Source organism: Melanostigma gelatinosum, assembly GCF_949748355.1.
Source record: "Melanostigma gelatinosum genome assembly, chromosome: 13".
NCBI classification, from domain to species: domain Eukaryota; kingdom Metazoa; phylum Chordata; class Actinopteri; order Perciformes; family Zoarcidae; genus Melanostigma; species Melanostigma gelatinosum.
In genome coordinates, this window is record NC_136646.1 from 6186565 (window position 1) to 6208564 (window position 22000).

General features: G+C 41.7%; 1 protein-coding gene across 1 annotated transcript; it reads right to left on the reverse strand.

Annotated features, from left to right (window-relative positions):
• Window positions 1-4378: 4378 nt before the first annotated feature.
• On the reverse strand, window positions 4379-21439 carry LOC306787345 (apoptosis regulator BAX-like; the record flags this gene model as incomplete). The annotated part of the gene is made up of 6 exons (XM_079282461.1): window positions 4379-4514; window positions 10716-10828; window positions 11169-11283; window positions 11412-11576; window positions 13494-13524; window positions 21412-21439. 6 exons carry the CDS (start codon window positions 21437-21439, stop codon window positions 4379-4381), a joined length of 588 nt encoding a protein of 195 aa, XP_079138587.1.
• Window positions 21440-22000: the final 561 nt, after the last annotated feature.

Genomic DNA, 22000 nt, shown 5'->3' on the forward strand with positions numbered 1-22000 from the left:
TACCAAGCAGAAGAGGTGAAACATTAGTGCAGCGTGTCCTTTCATTAGAATACCAAAACAACGAGATACTAACTACGGCAAGAGATGAGGGACAAATACGAGCATGAAAAGGCAATGACATTCTACAACACAGAAATGTGGGGGCAGAACAGGGACTATGAAGGAGGAAACTCATAGGATGTAGTCATGAAACCTGCAAAGGTTTACAGCTAACAGTTAGTTAGCTTAGCCCAAAGAAACAGCCAGCCTGGCTCTGTATGAATGTGATTAACCGTTCTACTTTCTACCAGTAAATGGAATAAAGCAATGCAGATTATTCGCACTGGAGCCGATGCGCATAGTTGTCATGCGTGAACTGTGCAGATTTGACTAAATTCCCGCACTGCATTTTGGGATTGCACTGGTGAAAAATGGCTTGAACTTCCTTGTTGGGGACCTTTGATCTCAGAAGAGCTACTGCATCAATACATTCTCATTGAAACGCCTGAGTGATATCTTTGGTGTAAATGTATGAAAGGATGGTCTCACCTGTTACTATTGAGGAAATACATTCTCTAGGAGTCTCCAGGAGAAGATTTGATGTGAAGTCGGATGTTTTTCTCAATCTGACTATTGTCTGTTGCACTCATGTCCATTCTGATGTGCTCTGTAATACAATACTAGCCCTTAACAGCATTGAACACGGAAAATCTGACTTTCTGTAAACTCAACACCTACATCCATCAATCAATCCCTCTTTTGCTCATCCCTTGTTGCCGGCTAATTAATAAAACCACCCTTCCCTGCTAATTGTCTACCGGTTATAGGACCACAAGAGACACCGGGGAGCAAGACAGAGAGGGAGGGAGAGAGAGAGAGAGAGGTAGCGGTGTCGGGGTATAATTATGTTAAGCCAAGTCACACATGAACTTGATAGAGCTTATTCTTAGCACAGGGAATGTAGGGGAAGTGACAGGAAGGAAGAGGAGGACTCCAGGTTATTTCAGTTCAAAGAGCATTTAACAACAACACTGATATCGTGGACTTTGTAAGGAAGACTGTAAAGTACAACCTGATCAGTCTCTGGCCTCTCATCCAGAGGCCTGCAGGTTCAGTCCATGTCACTGAGACTTGTGGTGATGTGGGCACTGGGTTTTATTCGCCAGCAGCATGGCTCTATGGCAGTTTGATTCATTCCGAAATAACTGAACTGTTGGATGGATGTCTTGAGATGTGTTCCAGGGAACAGACATAATACAGTAGTTACTGTTCTCCACTCCTTACTCCTCACTCACACTGTAAGACTGGTGGCGTGGGCTGGATTATGACGTTTCCACTCCTCTCCCACTCTTACGCACTTATTTGCACACAAACATGGTGCGTTCATGTCTTCCATTCTTACTTTGCAAATACACAAACAAGAGGGCATGTGGAGTGGAATATAAAGTGTTTTCATTTGGGTTTGGACCACCTGTGCAAGACTCAGATTAAAGTCCATTCACTATTAATAACGATATAAAAGCAAAGCTTAAAAAAAGAAATTCCCTTGACATCAGCCGCTAACAGCTTATCAGAGACATTCTTTGCCTTTTTTTGGGATTCGACCTCACGTTTACACGCATATTGTCAGAAGAGATCTATTTATCGACTAAATCCTAAATAAAGGCTTCAGGTCGAACACACTTGGTGTTGCATTCATTTCATCAAACAGTGGTGATTGCAGACACCGTGTCAGAGATCTGCACTATACTGAGTTATGTGATTAATGTCACCTGGAAAAAAAGGATCATATTTTAGGAAAATTACAGTTCATTAGTTTATCGTGTAAAATGAAAATATAATATACATAAAAATATACACTAATCTGAAATAATAATGGCAGCTTTTATCCCAAGGACCCCTCCATGACCACAACTCATTATTTAAATCATTATTAAAAAGCACAAATTAAAACAGAAAACAATGAAAAATGTTGGTAGGATGAGGGTTAATATCATATCATCACATTGAGCTGATGTTTATGAACCTGGAGAAAAGGTTTGTCAGTTCTGCCAACGGGTTCTTATTCAACTCTGGGTCATCAACATCAATATCTTGATCATCTCTAATAACTCCCTGACAGCACTAGATCTCATCTTACTGCTTTGTTTTGTTATACGTAAAGCTTATTGAATTACTTTGTTGCTTCTCATACTTCTATTTATCTTTATTTTTAGTTGAATACAATTATTTACTCAAAAAAATATGAACGAACAATTTTGACAAAAGAATACCTTTAATTTCAAAGAATTTAGACCAAGAAATAGACCAAGTATACAATGTACAAGTAAACCAGCGCTCTCTGGTGGACAAAGCACATACTGCACACACCTCAAACATTTAGCATTGAGTTATTCACTGGAGACACATTTATGTGTGAACTGGCCCAGAACATCAGACTATCTTTGACACAATGTTTCTTTCAAGTTTTCTAGTTTGCATAGACAAGGTAGAAGTGTAGAGTGGCTCAGGCACATCTCACTGATTGGACCGTCTCATGGCAACATGTGATCAGCACATGACAGCACTTTGTCATCACATGACAGATCTGAATAACAAACCATCGGTTCAAGCCTCTTACCATACAACTTATTTGCATTCTCAATTACGCTGTGAGGCAAATGCATTTCTTCACGGATTACAGTCGCATTTGTGAATTGAAACACCACCAAACAAAAATGCTAAATTTAGTAAAACATCAAGATTTGGCTTAAAATACATACGTTTGTTACAAATGTTCTGTAAACACTACCAATGTACATGTTATCATGTAATCGTTCCCTTTTGGTAAAAGTCTCTAAAAATAAGGACTTTTAGGTAGAATTGCTAAAAGAAAAAGGAAGAAGGATACAGAAATTAAAGGAACGTATTTGTGACAGGTCAAAAAAGAATTAAAAAATGTTATTAATGACTTTTTTTGATTGAAAATTTTGTTTTGTTGTTTGGAAACTGTAATGATAAAAAATGGAGAAGCTTCAGGTGAGCGAGCACCTACATCAAGTGTCAGCCAACCCGGCACCACCGAAAGAACCAACGGTGCCATCGCAGGAGGACAAGCAGTGATTCGCGGACGGGATCACAACGGCCAGTGGCCGACAGACACTTGCGTGATCTGTGCTAACTGTCTACAACTCACCTTATGCCACGAGGGAAAAGACGAGGACAACAACCCGCTACCCATCACAACCTCAACATGTTCCTGAGAAGTAGGGCTCGTAACGGAGCACACCCAAGGCCCCTTCATCAAGAAGCAGTGTTGGGAGCAAGGGTCTTTTTAATTTTTATTATATTCTTGTTTATCTGCATTTTGATTGTTATGTGTATGCCTGTTGACAGTAACAAAAGAGTGGCAGGATAACAGTCTCACGTGACTGTTGCACTCTTACCATGGAACGACAGCGCCCCTGGAGCCCTCTTAGAAGGGTAGGGGGCACCCGTTTCACCCATTGTTTATTCCTCATAATTGGTATTTGTGTTCTTTTACCTCTGTTATTACTCCATCACCAACATGTAGAAGACCTCAGCAAACAACTGACTAACTCCACCAAGGTGACCTCGAAAGCGACACTGACTCCTCAGATGATTCCGATACTCAGGTGTAGAGACGGTTTTGATTTTCTTTCATCTTTTTGTTTTGTGTTTATTGAACTGTATTGCTTGCTTAAAACAACCAGAGACTTTGTCTCACAAAAACAGATTTTTGCAATATCAACTGTGTAATTGACTCATGTTTTTTGGTTTGATTTGTTTTATGTTTCTTTCATGATCTAGCTAGGAACAGACCTCTCAAGACAGAGGCAGAATAATCCTCTGGGGTCTGTTGAGACAAAGGCAGTCTACCCTTTGCTCTCTAGTTAGTATTTTTACATTTTTTACTATGTTTAATTGTGGTTGTGTTGTAACCAAAAGAGTGGATTGTAATGATAAAAAATGTTTTAACATGTCCTCATCATATTTTCTGTGTGATATGCTGCAAAGGCAGAATTCATAGCATAGAACAATGACTGCTTTGACCACCAACCATCTGCAGAGATAAGCGCTTCTCTGCCCTTGGACTCAGATAAGGAGTGAAACACAGGCACCCACCTTCATGTCTCTGTCTCTTGTTCTGCTTGCCTCCTTTTTGTGAAATGTATAAGAATCATCTTTGAAACTGTGTCTTCAGAGCATATTCACAGTGCGCTGCAATACGTGACTGTGATTGTGTTCTCTGTTTGCAAACATTAATTTGACTCTTTGAAACGTTGATCATTCATCAAGACTCTTTTATTTTAAACACATTGAACAAAACAAACTTCACTCCTGAACTTCTACATAGAAATATTCCACAACAGTGTGTGTATGTGAGAGAACGCAAGCCTCAGAGCTGTCTGGTTAGTCTCCAGGTGATGACGCTCCCTAGAGCCAGGCCGGTGACAAAGATGAGGACGAGGCTGTAGCTGTGGGAGCTCAGCGACGACACACTCTGCACGGACGCCACCGCCAGATCCGAAAAACTGTTGATCTGTGGAGAGACAGCTCCGATCACCTTAAAGCGGTCCCACATAGAGCTGGAGGAAACAGTCACTCCGTCGATCGCACTGAAAGAGAGACAGGATGCAGTTTAAGTAGATGTTAAGAAACTACGGAGCGCGTATTACACATCTACCCCGGTTCTATTTTCCGTATTGCATCACAAGCGCTGAGACACAGCAGGCGAGAGACTCACTCTTGGAACTCCTTGTCGCCTCGGACCCTGTCGCCGATGATGCGGCTCATTTTGCTCAGCTGGGTCACCATCTTCTGCTCCTGCTCAGTCTTCAGCTCCACAGCCAGCGGAGTGAGCGCTGGGACGTCCTCCGAGGACATGTCCCTCAGCTCCTCCTCTATGACCCTGCAGGACAACAGGACGATGAAACACTTTCACAAACCCGATACTGTGCAGAGGCTCCGTTTGAAGCTGTGGAAGGTAACTTCTTAACTGCATTGATGAGTGTATGCGACACAAATCAAATTAAGCTCCAGACAAAGTGATGCCTCCTTTTATTTGACTTTATGTGATTTTTACAGCAGCATAGAGCTCCACTATGACAACAATACTATTGTTGTGGCTTTAAAGAGAGCGATATAACGACTTTAGTTCCACAAAGGACTGACGTGAGGTAAAGCAGCTGAAGAAGTACTTCAGCCAACTGAAGCCCGTATCGGTGCAAGGACACACTTGTGAGTTGGTGGTCGTTGGAGGCTTGGACAGAGGACAGAAGGTTTTGTTTCTGTTGAGTTTGAATGAAGTGTGTTTTGATGATCAGTGCCGTAAAATGACTAGTCTGGCTGGAGTCTGGTGGCTTTGATGGGAGCATCTTAACTGTATGTGTTGTATGTTAATCATTTATGCAATTCAATTTATTTTGTGTCGCCCAAAATGACAAATCACTAATTCTCCTCAGAGGGCTTTACATTCTGTACACATCCACTGTTGCAGGACCGTCACATCAAAGCAGGAACAACTCCCCAAAAAACCTTTAACGGGGAGAAAAACTGAAGAATTTATAAAAATGGTCAAAATCCCTGTTGATTTTCTTTGTTAATTATTCACTTCAACCGCACCACATAGCATCGCACCGAAAATTGACGTGTCAGTCATTTTTCACGATGAACCATATGTATGTAATAAGTATGTAATAAGTGGACACAGTCGCCGCAGCGTCTCCCATTGGTTTGTGGGCTACGGCTTTGAAGCCTCAAGTTCGTGATTCTGACCGTCGCCATTATGTTTTTTTTGGAACCAGAAGTGACACGAGAGGGTGGCGCTAATGACACTGTAAAAACAGACAACTGCCAGTGCTGACAACGCTGTGGCAGTGACCTGTCAATCACCGTGTAGCCCCGCCCTAAAGCATCCCCTGCTCTATTTGACTCTAAATAGACCATCATGTACTAAATGAACATCATAAGCAATAAACCATGACAGAAGTAGAGTAATTTTCTCATAGACTTGTATACAGCCAGAGGAGTCGCCCCCTGCTGGTCAGTAGAGAGAATGCAGCTTTAAGGAACTTCTACATTGGCTTCACTTTTCAGAACCGGAGGTCTGAACACAGCACGGACTGAAAACCTGCTCTGAATGAGAAAGAGGAAAAAGCTAACAAGCTACATCAGAATCAGAATCCGGCTCATCACCAAGTAGCTTCTTCACATACCAGCAATTTGCTTTGGTGTATTGGTGCGCGACAAACACAGTGAGAGACAACACGAGGTCAACTTCAAATAAAAGAGGATTGTGTTGGTTTCAGTGCTTCTTGCCACATTCATGGTGACAGGAAACTATTAACTGACAAACCCATGACTGAAAAACTCGTGATGTTTGTTTCCCTCCCTTTACTGTGCTCCTGATGAGTCACTTTATGAGTGTGATTTACTGTAAGAGCTGAACAACTGTCAGAGTAATGAAACTGAAACTTGATCTCTATAAATAATTATTTTTATAGTATTCAGCTGTACTGTAGATACTGAGCTCAGGACAGTTTCATTATGGCTCATTATTTTCCCAGTTAATCATTAATAGAAAATAGAAGAAAGAGCTCATTGAAACGGGTGGTTTTGTCCGGGCAACAGTCCGAGAAGTATTCATTTGACTAAGAAAAGCAGCAAATCTTCACATTTCAGAACAATTGTTTTGGTATTTTTACAATTAATCAACAATGATGACTGGTTGCTTTTGGTTTGACGTTGTAAACTGAATATATTCATTAATCTATCTTGTGCTGTAGAGACGTGAGATGACAGAAAGGAGACTCACTCTTTGATCAGGGCCTCGCCGATCCTCGCGTCTGTGGAGGAACAGAACAGCATCAGTGGGTTACTCGCGTTAAATGACACAAGGCAGCGTTACAACCTACAGCTACATCAGGGGTGTCAAACATACGGCCTGAGGGCCGCATCCGGCCCGCCACGTCATTTTATGTGGCCCGCGAAACCGCCCGGCAAAGATTAAAAGTTAGATGTGAAAATAAAAATATCCCCATGGTCGACATTATGAGATAGAAAGTCGAAGTGATGAGATAGCATGTTGTCTGTGTGCCGACATTCAAACTATCACAACAGGTGGACATGAGATGCAACAACCCATAAAGAGGATTTCCAACAAGTAATCGTGTCTTTCTCAACATGTGTACTTCTCTGTACTTGTAAACTCGTGGACTTGTGAAACGTCATCAGTCTCAGCCCAAGTACTGTTCCAATTCAAAGTTCACATCGAGCCAAGCACAGTCCTAATGCCCGGATGTGGCTCCACCCATTTTACCGGGGATGCATCGGAGGTGACTTGTCTGTACTTGGGACAGCCAAATATCCCAGAATGCATGTTGCACCAGCAACAGGAAACAATGGCGGAGGAGAAATCACACAACTGGAAGTTGAAACTTTCGAAATACTACTGTTGTTAAGTCACAGAAAGTAATTTTAGGATGTTTTGAGGCGAGACGTTAGTTGTTTAAGCACCAAATCTGTGGTCGGTTTGTCAAGATTTGTCAAAGTTGAGTTGAGCCATTCGCGTCGCCGGTCTCGCCGGGGGCTATTTGTGTTCATTCGCACTGGACACGCCGGAGAGGGGGCGTGGCTTATCGCCCTGAAAGCCGTTCAACTGTCCGCGATTAACCATGGAAACAATAACCTCTATTTCTGCTTGGTACGTGTTGTGGAAGTCACAGATATCCCGGGAAACTAAACTAAATATGTTAGGAGTAGTTACATTTACACCGTCTTACATTTACAACCGGCCCTTTGAGGGCGACCGTGATGCTGATGTGGCCCCAGACTGAAAATGAGTTTGACACCCCTGATCTAACGTAACGATGGCCTGCCTCGGTCGGCGCTAGCTGCTATTGGCCTGTCTCGAACGATTCCGTCGTCACGCCCTTTCCGGTCATTACGCTGTCATTTTCTTCGGCGATCGCCAACCAAACGTAAGTAATATTAATTCATACATATCAAATAATCGACGTGTCAAATTTCATGAATAAATATGGACGTTTATATGTCTAAATACTGTAGGAAAGTGACTTTGATGAGAGGAAGCAGAAAGAACGCTCGGGCGACGCTCTTTACTCTGAGAAGTGTCTCTGTATTTTCTCCGTATTGCTATTATAAGTTAGCATACGAGTGTAGTTTGTAGCTAGCTTTACACTACTTTGTCTAGCCAATGAAAATATAGCATTGATGTGTGACATAATCTGTAGTCGAGGGGAGGGAGGCAGACATGTTGTGTCTGAAAAAAACAGTTGTGGCTGCGGGAAAAACGATCAAAGAATCATAGCGCGAGTTAAAGGTAGGCTGCTGTTTGTTTAGTCTTAGCTCTGAAACATAACAGCAGACATGTAAAATAAAATGCTTTTCTTGTTTATCATAAGCCAGGCTACATCAAGTATAATAATGATCTGATCAATTATGCAAATAATGTTGGTGTGTGTGTGTGTGTTTGAGAGTGAGAGAGACTGTACATTTATTGAAAGCCAGCAGTGGCTCTTATGAATAGAACTATTTATGCAGATAAGCCTCCAATATAACACAGTGCTGTCATACAGTATATAAGGTTAACCAAAATGTAATGTTTTTGACTTAAATGTCTCTCTTGTGGTTTATGTTCCTGCCTGAAAAGAACAGAGACAGAGAACAGCGACAGAGCGAAGGAAGAGAAGAGAGGCAAAGGGAGACCGCAATAAGCAGAAAAACAGTAGAAAGCAGACTTAAAGAAGCAGAAAAGACCAGAAAGCAGACTCAAAGAAGCAGAAAACACCAGAAAGCAGACTCAAAGAAGCACAAAAGTTCTAGGCCAGTGTTGTTGGCAGTGAACGCAAATAAATACGTCCACGCAGAATTAAATTCTCTTATTTTCTATTTTCTCCAGGAGTTTTCTTTTTTTGGATTTATCCATTGATAACCTTACCGAGTCTGCAATCACGACGAGCCACCTGCAGGGGAAGGCGCTTGACGGCGACGTAATAGGATGTGACGCACATTTTAGTTGACTAAATATTAAAACGTTTTTTATTTTCCGTGACACAGTATCACCTCAAACTCCAAGATATGAGGTGTTCCATTTGAAAGATTGTCCACTGACAAAAAACATTAAAATAAATAAAAAAAGATTATCTTTTTATTTTTTGCACAAAGACTCAGGGAGCCGCAACAGAGGGGCTAAAGAGCCGCATGCGGCTCGCAAGCCGCGGGTTGCCGACCCCTGGATTAGGCCAATAGCAGTGCACGGCTAATTCACCCGTGTTAGCATCGTTGTAACGACTCTGGTAAAGGCAAAGCTAACTGTAATAATTACAACAATATTTCGTTTGAAAGGTACGAAGTTTAACTTCAGTTTCACACCATTAAATCAACTGAAAACATTACACGATCATTATTATCAACATTGTAAGTGAATTGTATTGAAACATTAGCTAAAAACTGTCCGGTTTGGGGTACAACTCCGTTACATGTTCACAATGGTGTCACTGTGTGGGATACAGCCATGATAAATAGGAATATACACTTTAACTTGAATAGACGTCTTTAAGTGTGCGTTGAGCTTACATGACATCCCGTTACATTCACACGCCATCATGGCCACCAACTAGAAACACTTCTAAAGTTAAGTAAACTCTTCTTCCCGCCTCCCTTCTGAACGAGGTAGTAAACTACAAGTAGCCTACAGATCGGATCTAACAGGAAGTAACTGTTTCTTTGACTTCCCGTTTAGTCTTTAATGGAACATTTAATCCACATGTTACATTAAATGATCCCAGAAGCAATAATGTAAAAGCAAACGTGTAAATGCAAATATTTGCTTGAAAAAGTAATTCAGACATATTTGGAAAACAATAAGTAAAACGGTCCATTATTTTATACACATTTCTATATGCTGTAAATCATTGAACACATTTACCATATTGTATGTGTTTACCTTATTTTGAATGAATATATTATAAAAGCTTAAATGTCACACTTTCAAATCAGCATTTATGGATATGTTGCAAAATACGTTTAAACACATTTATTATATCGGTTTTTATTCTGATTCTGATTATTGTTATTATTATTTGTATTGTTAGTATCTATATTATTATCTATTGAATCCCCAAAAGTGAGATAAGATGTAAACACAAAATAAAGAATATGTGTATGTTTATATGCCAATGGTTATATGGGTATAACATGGGGTAGTACGGTATGTGGTGGAAGTGTGGTTTGAAGGAAGGAATTTGTGGTGGTGAATTATTATAATCCATGTTTGAGAATAGAATTAAGCAAATTGGAAGATATAGACGGGACAGACAGGGGAAGCATAGTGTGGTGTGGGGACTTCAACGCACACAACACATTATGTGGGAGTGGGATAGCTGATAGCAATGACCAGCCACAGAAGAAGTATTGGATGAAAGGATTCTAGTCAGCCGAAAAAATGGAAGTAAAACTGATTCATATCAATACAGGAAAGGAGTCTGTACCAGACCAAACACTAGTTTCTAATAACATTGCTGCAGTGTGTGACTGGAAAGTATCATGAAGGAACCATAGGCGGTGATCACGACCCAACATTCTTCAGAATAAATATTCATAATCGAGTAACAGAAGTAGACAGGGGTGGGAAATGATTTGCCGACCCCTGATCTAACATAAGACAACAGGTGGCTGCTGCCCTCCCGAGGCCAGCTGAGGGACCGCTCCACGAGCTGAAACCCTGCAATCCCTCCCCAATCCAGCCCAGCAGATTGTTCCTGAAAAAGTCCACGGTCCACTTCAGGATGTCCCTCACTGACAGAGGGAGGTGAGCCTTCACCATCTGATGGACAGCAGAAACACAAAGAGGTCCATACACAAAGAGACGATGCTGCCAAATTCAAGAACATGGCTGGATCAGTGAACATCAGACTGTTGTCTGATATGAGATATATATGTTTTTATATATATATATATATATATATATATATATATATATATATATATATATATATATATATATATATATATATATATATATGACATACACACAGAAGCGCAAACAATCACTTTTTATCAATATTTGTTTGGAAAAGCCCCCAAATGAAGACATTTCAAATTAAAACACTACACTTTTGAGGCGATGAGTAAAGCTTTGAATGGAAAATACAAAGTAGAAGAACGTAGAAGAGCACAGCGATCCTCTCCCAGGTGATCCCCTGTTCAAACACGTTTTCCACCACTTGCTTAAAGCGGTCCCACATAGAGCTGGAGGAAACAGTCACTCCGTCGATCGCACTGAAAGAGAGACAGGATGCAGTTTAAGTAGATGTTAAGAAACTACGGAGCGCGTATTACACATCTACCCCGGTTCTATTTTCCGTATTGCATCACAAGCGCTGAGACACAGCAGGCGAGAGACTCACTCTTGGAACTCCTTGTCGCCTCGGACCCTGTCGCCGATGATGCGGCTCATTTTGCTCAGCTGGGTCACCATCTTCTGCTCCTGCTCAGTCTTCAGCTCCACAGCCAGCGGAGTGAGCGCTGGGACGTCCTCCGAGGACATGTCCCTCAGCTCCTCCTCTATGACCCTGCAGGACAACAGGACGATGAAACACTTTCACAAACCCGATACTGTGCAGAGGCTCCGTTTGAAGCTGTGGAAGGTAACTTCTTAACTGCATTGATGAGTGTATGCGACACAAATCAAATTAAGCTCCAGACAAAGTGATGCCTCCTTTTATTTGACTTTATGTGATTTTTACAGCAGCATAGAGCTCCACTATGACAACAATACTATTGTTGTGGCTTTAAAGAGAGCGATATAACGACTTTAGTTCCACAAAGGACTGACGTGAGGTAAAGCAGCTGAAGAAGTACTTCAGCCAACTGAAGCCCGTATCGGTGCAAGGACACACTTGTGAGTTGGTGGTCGTTGGAGGCTTGGACAGAGGACAGAAGGTTTTGTTTCTGTTGAGTTTGAATGAAGTGTGTTTTGATGATCAGTGCCGTAAAATGACTAGTCTGGCTGGAGTCTGGTGGCTTTGATGGGAGCATCTTAACTGTATGTGTTGTATGTTAATCATTTATGCAATTCAATTTATTTTGTGTCGCCCAAAATGACAAATCACTAATTCTCCTCAGAGGGCTTTACATTCTGTACACATCCACTGTTGCAGGACCGTCACATCAAAGCAGGAACAACTCCCCAAAAAACCTTTAACGGGGAGAAAAACTGAAGAATTTATAAAAATGGTCAAAATCCCTGTTGATTTTCTTTGTTAATTATTCACTTCAACCGCACCACATAGCATCGCACCGAAAATTGACGTGTCCACCCGAGGGTCAGTAATTTTTCACGATGAACCATATGTATGTAATAAGTATGTAATAAGTGGACACAGTCGCCGCAGCGTCTCCCATTGGTTTGTGGGCTACGGCTTTGAAGCCTCAAGTTCGTGATTCTGACCGTCGCCATTATGTTTTTTTTGGAACCAGAAGTGACACGAGAGGGTGGCGCTAATGACACTGTAAAAACAGACAACTGCCAGTCCTGACAACGCTGTGGCAGTGACCTGTCAATCACCGTGTAGCCCCGCCCTAAAGCATCCCCTGCTCTATTTGACTCTAAATAGACCATCATGTACTAAATGAACATCATAAGCAATAAACCATGACAGAAGTAGAGTAATTTTCTCATAGACTTGTATACAGCCAGAGGAGTCGCCCCCTGCTGGTCAGTAGAGAGAATGCAGCTTTAAGGAACTTCTACATTGGCTTCACTTTTCAGAACCGGAGGTCTGAACACAGCACGGACTGAAAACCTGCTCTGAATGAGAAAGAGGAAAAAGCTAACAAGCTACATCAGAATCAGAATCCGGCTCATCACCAAGTAGCTTCTTCACATACCAGCAATTTGCTTTGGTGTATTGGTGCGCGACAAACACAGTGAGAGACAACACGAGGTCAACTTCAAATAAAAGAGGATTGTGTTGGTTTCAGTGCTTCTTGCCACATTCATGGTGACAGGAAACTATTAACTGACAAACCCATGACTGAAAAACTCGTGATGTTTGTTTCCCTCCCTTTACTGTGCTCCTGATGAGTCACTTTATGAGTGTGATTTACTGTAAGAGCTGAACAACTGTCAGAGTAATGAAACTGAAACTTGATCTCTATAAATAATTATTTTTATAGTATTCAGCTGTACTGTAGATACTGAGCTCAGGACAGTTTCATTATGGCTCATTATTTTCCCAGTTAATCATTAATAGAAAATAGAAGAAAGAGCGCATTGAAACGGGTGGTTTTGTCCGGGCAACAGTCCGAGAAGTATTCATTTGACTAAGAAAAGCAGCAAATCTTCACATTTCAGAACAATTGTTTTGGTATTTTTACAATTAATCAACAATGATGACTGGTTGCTTTTGGTTTGACGTTGTAAACTGAATATATTCATTAATCTATCTTGTGCTGTAGAGACGTGAGATGACAGAAAGGAGACTCACTCTTTGATCAGGGCCTCGTCGATCCTCGCGTCTGTGGAGGAACAGAACAGCATCAGTGGGTTACTCGCGTTAAATGACACAAGGCAGCGTTACAACCTCCATCTACATCAGGGGTGTCAAACATACGGCCTGCGGGCCGCATCCGGCCCGCCACGTCATTTTATGTGGCCCGCGAAACCGCCCGGCAAAGATTAAAAGTTAGATGTGAAAATAAAAATATCCCCATGGTCGACATTATGAGATAGAAAGTCGAAGTGATGAGATAGCATGTTGTCTGTGTGCCGACATTCAAACTATCACAACAGGTGGACATGAGATGCGTAACCTCCTTCATGAGTAACCTCCTTCACTTCGTACGGCCCTGTCCACCTGGGGTCAGTCCACGTTCTTTTATGAACTTTGACCCTGACCCAGTCACCCACTCGGATGAGATTTTTACTTCCTCCTGGTCAGCTGCACTGGTTCGCTGGACCTGTTTGGAGAGAGCCTCCATGAGAATGATTAATGCAGTCATATATGCCTTCATTTCTACTTGCTGCACATCTAGGGCAGGAATATGACTGCCGTCTCTTGGAGGACCTGGCATTTGCCTCCCTGTCATTAACTCATGTGGTGAAAGATGCGTCTCATTTCCTTGTGCGCTCCTCATTGCCATTAGAGCTAATGGTAAGGCTTCAACCCATGTCAGCTTTGATGCTGCACATGTTTTCGATATTTTCGATTTTAGCGTCTGATTTGCCCTCTCTACCAGTCCTTGTGACTGTGGATGATACACTGATCCATACCTATGTCTGATTCCTAGTCTGGCTTCTACTTCCTGCAAATGCTTATTACTGAAATGTGAACCATTATCGGACCTTATGCATCTAGGAACCCCATAGCGAGGTATCAGTTGTGTTTGCAGCCACTTTATTACGGTCTGTGCGTCTTCTCTTTTAGTTGGGATTGCCTCCACCCACTTTGAGAATCTGTCCACCATTACCAATATGTACCTTTTTCCTTGTACTCTGTTTTCAGGTCCCATGTCAGTGGAGTCTATGCTGATGTCCTGGAAGCAGGCTGATGGTACAGGATAAGAGCCCATAGGTGCTTTGTATGGTTTCTTCACATTGTGCTCCCCACAGGTGGTGAGGTCCGCGTAGTCAGGAATGTGACTGCGAGAGTAGCCTGTTAGACCCAGGAATGACAGCATATGTCCCACAATGCTAGGTCTGTCATGATGGAGAATGCTTTCCCTGTGGGCTGTGCTTACAGCTAGGCCGCTTGATGAGAGAGTGCGACCCAGGAAAGTGACTTGTCTCCTACATGTTTGGACCTTGGTTTTCTCGACTTTGTAGCCTTTTGAGGCTAATAGTTGCAGCAGAGTGTCTGTTGTTGCCAGGCAGGTGGCTGCTGATATTGCTGTCCAGCTTGATTCTGGCTTCTTGGATCCTGATTGCCTCTCCCTCTCTGGTAATTTCCTCTTCTTCCACGTGGTGGGCCTTGTTGTTGTTGCTGACCACGCGAGCGGCAGTCACGTGCGTAGTGACCTGGTTTTCCACAGTTGTAGCAGTAGAAAGTTCCTCCTTGGCCACCCCCTTGGGCGCCTCCTCTTTGTCCTCCTCGTTGGTTTTGTTGCCATGGTTGCTGCACCATCATTACAGGGAACACTTGTTCTGCTTGTGTTTCCTGTTGAGCCATCTGCTTCTTTTTGTCTTTAGCAGTCTTTTGAGCCACGTCAAGCTCTGCCAGCTGTCTCTTCATTAGTGACACTTGCCGTGCTTTGAGCTCCACATCTGATCCTTCCACTGCTGCTCTGTGTTTATTATAAGTGCGTTCTTTGCCTGCCATGTCTGCACTGTCTCCCCTAATATGCAATATAAAAAGTTTGGATGCAGTATTCCCAAATGTCCACCAGATGGAGCCAAAGCTCCTGTCCACTGTTCTTGTTGCAGTTCCTGAAGTGGCCACAGAAAGAGCCAAAACTCCTGTCAAATGTTCTTTTTTCAGTTCCTGAAGTACCTTCAAATGGCCTGATGGAGCTCTGGACAGCTTCATCCACACTGGCTCACGTCCGAAACCTGCCTTCTCTGGAACGTCAGTGTGTGTGAAATGTTGATCTACAGCATATTGTTAACACTTAAGGTGAAGAAAATGAAAGGAGTGCAGTTCTAACCTATTTCGAAGTCTCTGTGTGAATAGAAAAGAGCTCTTCTCTTACTCTAATATGGCAGTTTCTGCCCTAATCTGGTGGTTTAAGCAAGCGTTACTTTCAGGGCCACTGTATCTGTTCCTATCGTACGAATGGGTGACGGAATGCCCCATTCGGCGTTTTTGACCTACTTACAGTGACCTCACAACTCCGCAATATAAGCTTTACAAGTATAGCGCATATTATTTAACAGTGAATGAATATATTTTATTTACAAATCTCCCTTTTCACACCTGCTAGGTGTGAACTTCTATGTTTTGGAACTACTCATTCAATGGCTGTAACTCGATGTTTAGGTCCCTATCATCTGAATCGTCTGGATCAGAAGTTGGTGGGGTGCTTATGTCTAGTTCGGGTGTGTGTCTGATTCGGGGACGGAGAGGGAAGAGGGGCAGTTGAATTAGATGGGTGCTGGTGTGTCTGATACTTGGTTTCGAATTTCTCCCAGATTTTCTTTCAGCCCTCTGACCTTGAAGCCGATACAACTCCCTAAGGCTGCACCTGTTTTCTTATCAGGAATGCTTTTCCTCCCTAATTTTCCCAGCGTCTGTCTGACTGAATGAATGCCTGCTCGGTTTTCGCTTTTAACTTTGCTGACGGTCCCTATGAAACACAATTTCCAATAAATCTGTAATCTTTGTAACTACACCAGTAAAACAGACACTTATATTAACCCTCAGCTGTCTCTCAGTCTATCCTTTGTGTTTGTGTTTGATTGCAACGTTTGTGTGTCATGCGTGTTTTTCTGCTCAACTGACCGTCAATTTTTTGAAAAGCACACGAACATGTGCAACCACACCTCAAGATCTCAGCTCTCTCTCTCTTACATGTACGCTCCACACATTCACTCTCATTCAAACAAAATTGAAACCATACACTGCCGTCTCTGAAATGCACACAAATCACGAGAACGGTCCCGAAAGAAATGGATATTATACTCAAACACTCAATCGACCATACACAGCCGTGATTCCACAAATAATCGCACACAGACCTCGACAGGAAAGGTCTATTGACCTTATTGTTTACAGTGTACGCCTTGTGCGAACACGGTCCCTAAGGAAATGGCGAATTCTTGTGCTACAATTGAATCGATGTCTTCCCAGAGTACATCTATGCTGCATGCAAACCCATACACGGCCACTTCTGCAATACTGGTACACAAACCTCTGAATGGATCTTCGTTTTACAGTGTACAACATGCACGAACGTGGTCCCTGAAGGAAATGGCGTTTTTGCAGTCTTCAGACACACTACTTTCACATCAGCGTATTTCAACAACAATTTCTATATACTCAAACTCAGCAAACCGACTACCGTATCGCTGGCCTCTTGGCCACGACACAAATGACAAACTGCTTTTTCAGCAAACAAATACAGTCAAATAATAATCAATTCTTTCCCTAACCTACACACAAAACAAAACAGCGCTACTTTTAATGCATCAAAACGACCGCTGCGTATTGTAAAATACAAGTACAGCCGGGGATTCTTTAGCTAAAACTCCCTAAACCGTTTCCCATTCATTTTCAATGGTAGTCCTAAACCAGTACGGATGTAATATATCTTTGGCCACCAGCAGCAGCAGCGCTGTGGTGCCGTTTTGCGAGAGAAAGATTTTCTCCGGTGTTTGTCAGTCAGTCGGAGCCTGGAAAGAGCATCGACAGCCCGCATTTTCCGGATCTATTCGCTGGGTGGACACTACGTTGAACGGTAAGTCATTAAGATGAATAACAATGAATTAAAATGTCATGACAATTAGTCTGGGCTGTCTGACATTCACTTGAAAGCTTCAAAGATAAAGTTAGTTGTGTTTTCTTTGTGTTATATTGTGTCGAAGTCGGACTTCTGTATGACTTCGTTACCTTACACCGTAACGTAATCTGGAGCCGTTAACGGTTCATACCGGTTAATTCATGTCCGACTTTGATGCGTTTTTGTGACCAAAAGTATCACAAGTTAACATGAACGTGCATTCAAATAAAATGAGTTGGCGTTTACTACGTATGTCAGTGAACACAGAGGCTGAGCAGCGGCCGGTTGAGGTTGTGGTGAACGTAAGATATACTCTGTTACTTTACGGACACGTAACAAAAGAACAACAAGCTGTGACCGGACCCGGTGGTTCATGTCAATCACGTTAACGTTAAATAAACACGCACGTCTCCGTTGTATCACGTCACGTATCGTCATTAATGCATGTAGTTCATAGTTATGTACATTAACTGCTCCACGTGTGTTTGACAGCATTAGTTACTAACGTTAGTTACTTGGCAGATTCAGGATATCAGACAAAATATACTCAACTAATAAATGATGTGTTATTACAGATTAAACTACCAGCAGTATATAAAGTCATTAAAGTGATGAACACATGCTTTTTTGTACTTTTACTTAAGTCAGACTTTGAGTAAGTAAGATTTGAATGCAGGACTTTCACTTAAAGAGTATTTCCACCATGTGGTGGTATTAATACATTTTTTTTTACTGAAGTACAAGATGTGTAGACTTTCTCCATCACTGTTAAAATAATGTTTATGTACAAGAAGTGCAAGAAGATATTAATTTAATGACGTTCTAATTCTCGTCTGTTTGCATCTCAGTGATGGATGAAGATGAAGAGCTGGAGAGAGGGATGCTGAGTATCTCCTTCGAAGCCACATGTGCAGAGCTGAGAGTAAACATTTGATGTCTTTCATTTCTACCACCTGAAGATTTAAAATCAGTTACAGTTCAGCCGGTTTGCTGAACGGTTAATCGTGTGTTCTATTCAGTGTATATGATATGTTTTTTGTTTGTTTACCAGCTGTTTCTGCATTGATGACAGCCAGACAACAACAGGCTCCGGGAACAGAAAGAGGTTTTTCACCAAAAACGTTCTGCCATCAACAGACAAGCATGGGACCATGACTTCTTATCCCACATGAAGCATTGAACCGTTCTGTCTCATGTTTAGGTGTTCTGCTTGTTGTCCTCGTGACTATGAATTGATACCAGTCATGATGAGGGTACGTATCACTCTTTGTTTTCTTATATGGATAAAAATAAACAATATGTATGTATGAAACTGCTGTGTTACTAACACCTGAATGCATGTGTTTGAAGTGTGCCATGTTGCTTCACCTGCCTAGGTTACATCACAATGACTGGCGACTGAATATTAACCCATTGAAAGACAAACACACGTGTATGAATGAAGTATATTCTTTATATATTAATGTGAGAAACAGTCTGTCATTGGATACGGCTGAGAAAGGTGAAGTAACGATACTAACAGTTGTGTTTCTTTGTCAAAATATAAATTACTGACAAGGTGTTTTCCATTGTAGAACCATCTGCTACACTGGCTGCACCAACTCATCTGAAGGGTTCACAAGTAGATGGTAAATACATCCAACATGTAAACACATCTGTCATATTCACTGTGCTCATATCTGTTATAAACCGTTGATTGTGTTTTGTGATCCTTCTCTCCTTGCAGCTGTAACTGTAAGGAGACCAGTGCCTGTTCCTCAGGAGCTCACGTGTCTGCTGCCAGAAGGAGCGGGTCGTCCAGCAACAGAGGCGACTGTCACAGTCCCTGGTGTGTGTTATTTGACCTGTATTTGCATCTTAAAAATATACTTTATGTAGTGTTCATCAAAACTGTTGTTAATGCTATACAGTTGCTGCTGCACTGTATTCAGACAATAGGTAGGCAGCACTCCAGTGTCCAGCTTGCTGAGTTTCACAGACTACAGTGTAGATGTCATGTTACATCCTTGCTTCATCCTACTGTCAATAATAATGACAACATGTTTAATATTCTCTGTAGTGTCAGAGGCCCCCCTGATTTCTCCTGAGACGTCTGCAGAGCCCGCTCAACTGTCACCTGCACAGAGAGATCAACGTTAGTGTGAGAAGCTTTTTCATGTCAAAAGATTAAATCAAGACGCACCCAAAATCGTACTCATTTGCTCCGTTTATTCTTGTCTGACTAGGTGATTTCTCTAATCCGATGCTCTGTATCGTGTCTGCCCGCATCCTCCACCAATTTGTTGTGAAAATAAAGCTATCTTTCACACTCAGAGCGGATTTAAGAGGATAATGAAAGCTCTCAAGAGGCGTTTAGTTATATCAAAAGCAATAGGTTTATTATCAACAGAGTTATTCAGCCCAGCAGTTATACGTGCACGGGTCACTAATAGCTTCACTCTCAGAGATCCACCATAAGCACACACTTGAACATAGCAGCGTGATGCTTTATGTAGGGTTCCTCTTATGGAAGCCCATTGGTCAAACTCAAAGATGCAGGCGTAGCGTGTTTGTACACGTATGACACCTGGGTGGAGCCTGGACAAATCCGTCCACACTGGCCCGTCCCAGAAGGCGTGGTCATCTGTCAGTGCGTATGAAATGTTGTCGACTGCGGGGGGGGACTGGGTTAATACAGCCCGAGGCTGTTGGGCCTATCTAAAGATGGCGGCCTATTCCTTGTGACGCAGTTAAATCAGTAATCTCCCTCTTGCTTCTCCCTTGCCCTAGCGTGTACTGTGTGTATTGCGTGAGTGGTTAATAAAGCTGCATAAGCTAATGGTTATTAAAGCTGCATATAAGCTAGTGGTTATTAAAAGCTGCATATAAGCTAGTTTTATCAATAAATTGCAAACAGTAGAAGGTGTAAACTATTACACCTTAAAAGAAATAATTTTCTCAACACTACAATATAACACAGTGCTGTCATACAGTATATAAGGTTAACCAAAATGTAATGTTTTTGACTTAAATGTCTCTCTTGTGGTTTATGTTCCTGCCTGAAAAGAACAGAGACAGAGAACAGCGACAGAGCGAAGGAAGAGAAGAGAGGCAAAGGGAGACCGCAATAAGCAGAAAAACAGTAGAAAGCAGACTTAAAGAAGCAGAAAAGACCAGAAAGCAGACTCAAAGAAGCAGAAAACACCAGAAAGCAGACTCAAAGAAGCACAAAAGTTCTAGGCCAGTGTTGTTGGCAGTGAACGCAAATAAATACGTCCACGCAGAATTAAATTCTCTTATTTTCTATTTTCTCCAGGAGTTTTCTTTTTTTGGATTTATCCATTGATAACCTTACCGAGTCTGCAATCACGACGAGCCACCTGCAGGGGAAGGCGCTTGACGGCGACGTAATAGGATGTGACGCACATTTTAGTTGACTAAATATTAAAACGTTTTTTATTTTCCGTGACACAGTATCACCTCAAACTCCAAGATATGAGGTGTTCCATTTGAAAGATTGTCCACTGACAAAAAACATTAAAATAAATAAAAAAAGATTATCTTTTTATTTTTTGCACAAAGACTCAGGGAGCCGCAACAGAGGGGCTAAAGAGCCACATGCGGCTCGCAAGCCGCGGGTTGCCGACCCCTGAATTAGGCCAATAGCAGTGCACGGCTAATTCACCCGTGTTAGCATCGTTGTAACGACTCTGGTAAAGGCAAAGCTAACTGTAATAATTACAACAATATTTCGTTTGAAAGGTACGAAGTTTAACTTCAGTTTCACACCATTAAATCAACTGAAAACATTACACGATCATTATTATCAACATTGTAAGTGAATTGTATTGAAACATTAGCTAAAAACTGTCCGGTTTGGGGTACAACTCCGTTACATGTTCACAATGGTGTCACTGTGTGGGATACAGCCATGATAAATAGGAATATACACTTTAACTTGAATAGACGTCTTTAAGTGTGCGTTGAGCTTACATGACATCCCGTTACATTCACACGCCATCATGGCCACCAACTAGAAACACTTCTAAAGTTAAGTAAACTCTTCTTCCCGCCTCCCTTCTGAACGAGGTAGTAAACTACAAGTAGCCTACAGATCGGATCTAACAGGAAGTAACTGTTTCTTTGACTTCCCGTTTAGTCTTTAATGGAACATTTAATCCACATGTTACATTAAATGATCCCAGAAGCAATAATGTAAAAGCAAACGTGTAAATGCAAATATTTGCTTGAAAAAGTAATTCAGACATATTTGGAAAACAATAAGTAAAACGGTCCATTATTTTATACACATTTCTATATGCTGTAAATCATTGAACACATTTACCATATTGTATGTGTTTACCTTATTTTGAATGAATATATTATAAAAGCTTAAATGTCACACTTTCAAATCAGCATTTATGGATATGTTGCAAAAGACGTTTAAACACATTTATTATATCGGTTTTTATTCTGATTCTGATTATTGTTATTATTATTTGTATTGTTAGTATCTATATTATTATCTATTGAATCCCCAAAAGTGAGATAAGATGTAAACACAAAATAAAGAATATGTGTA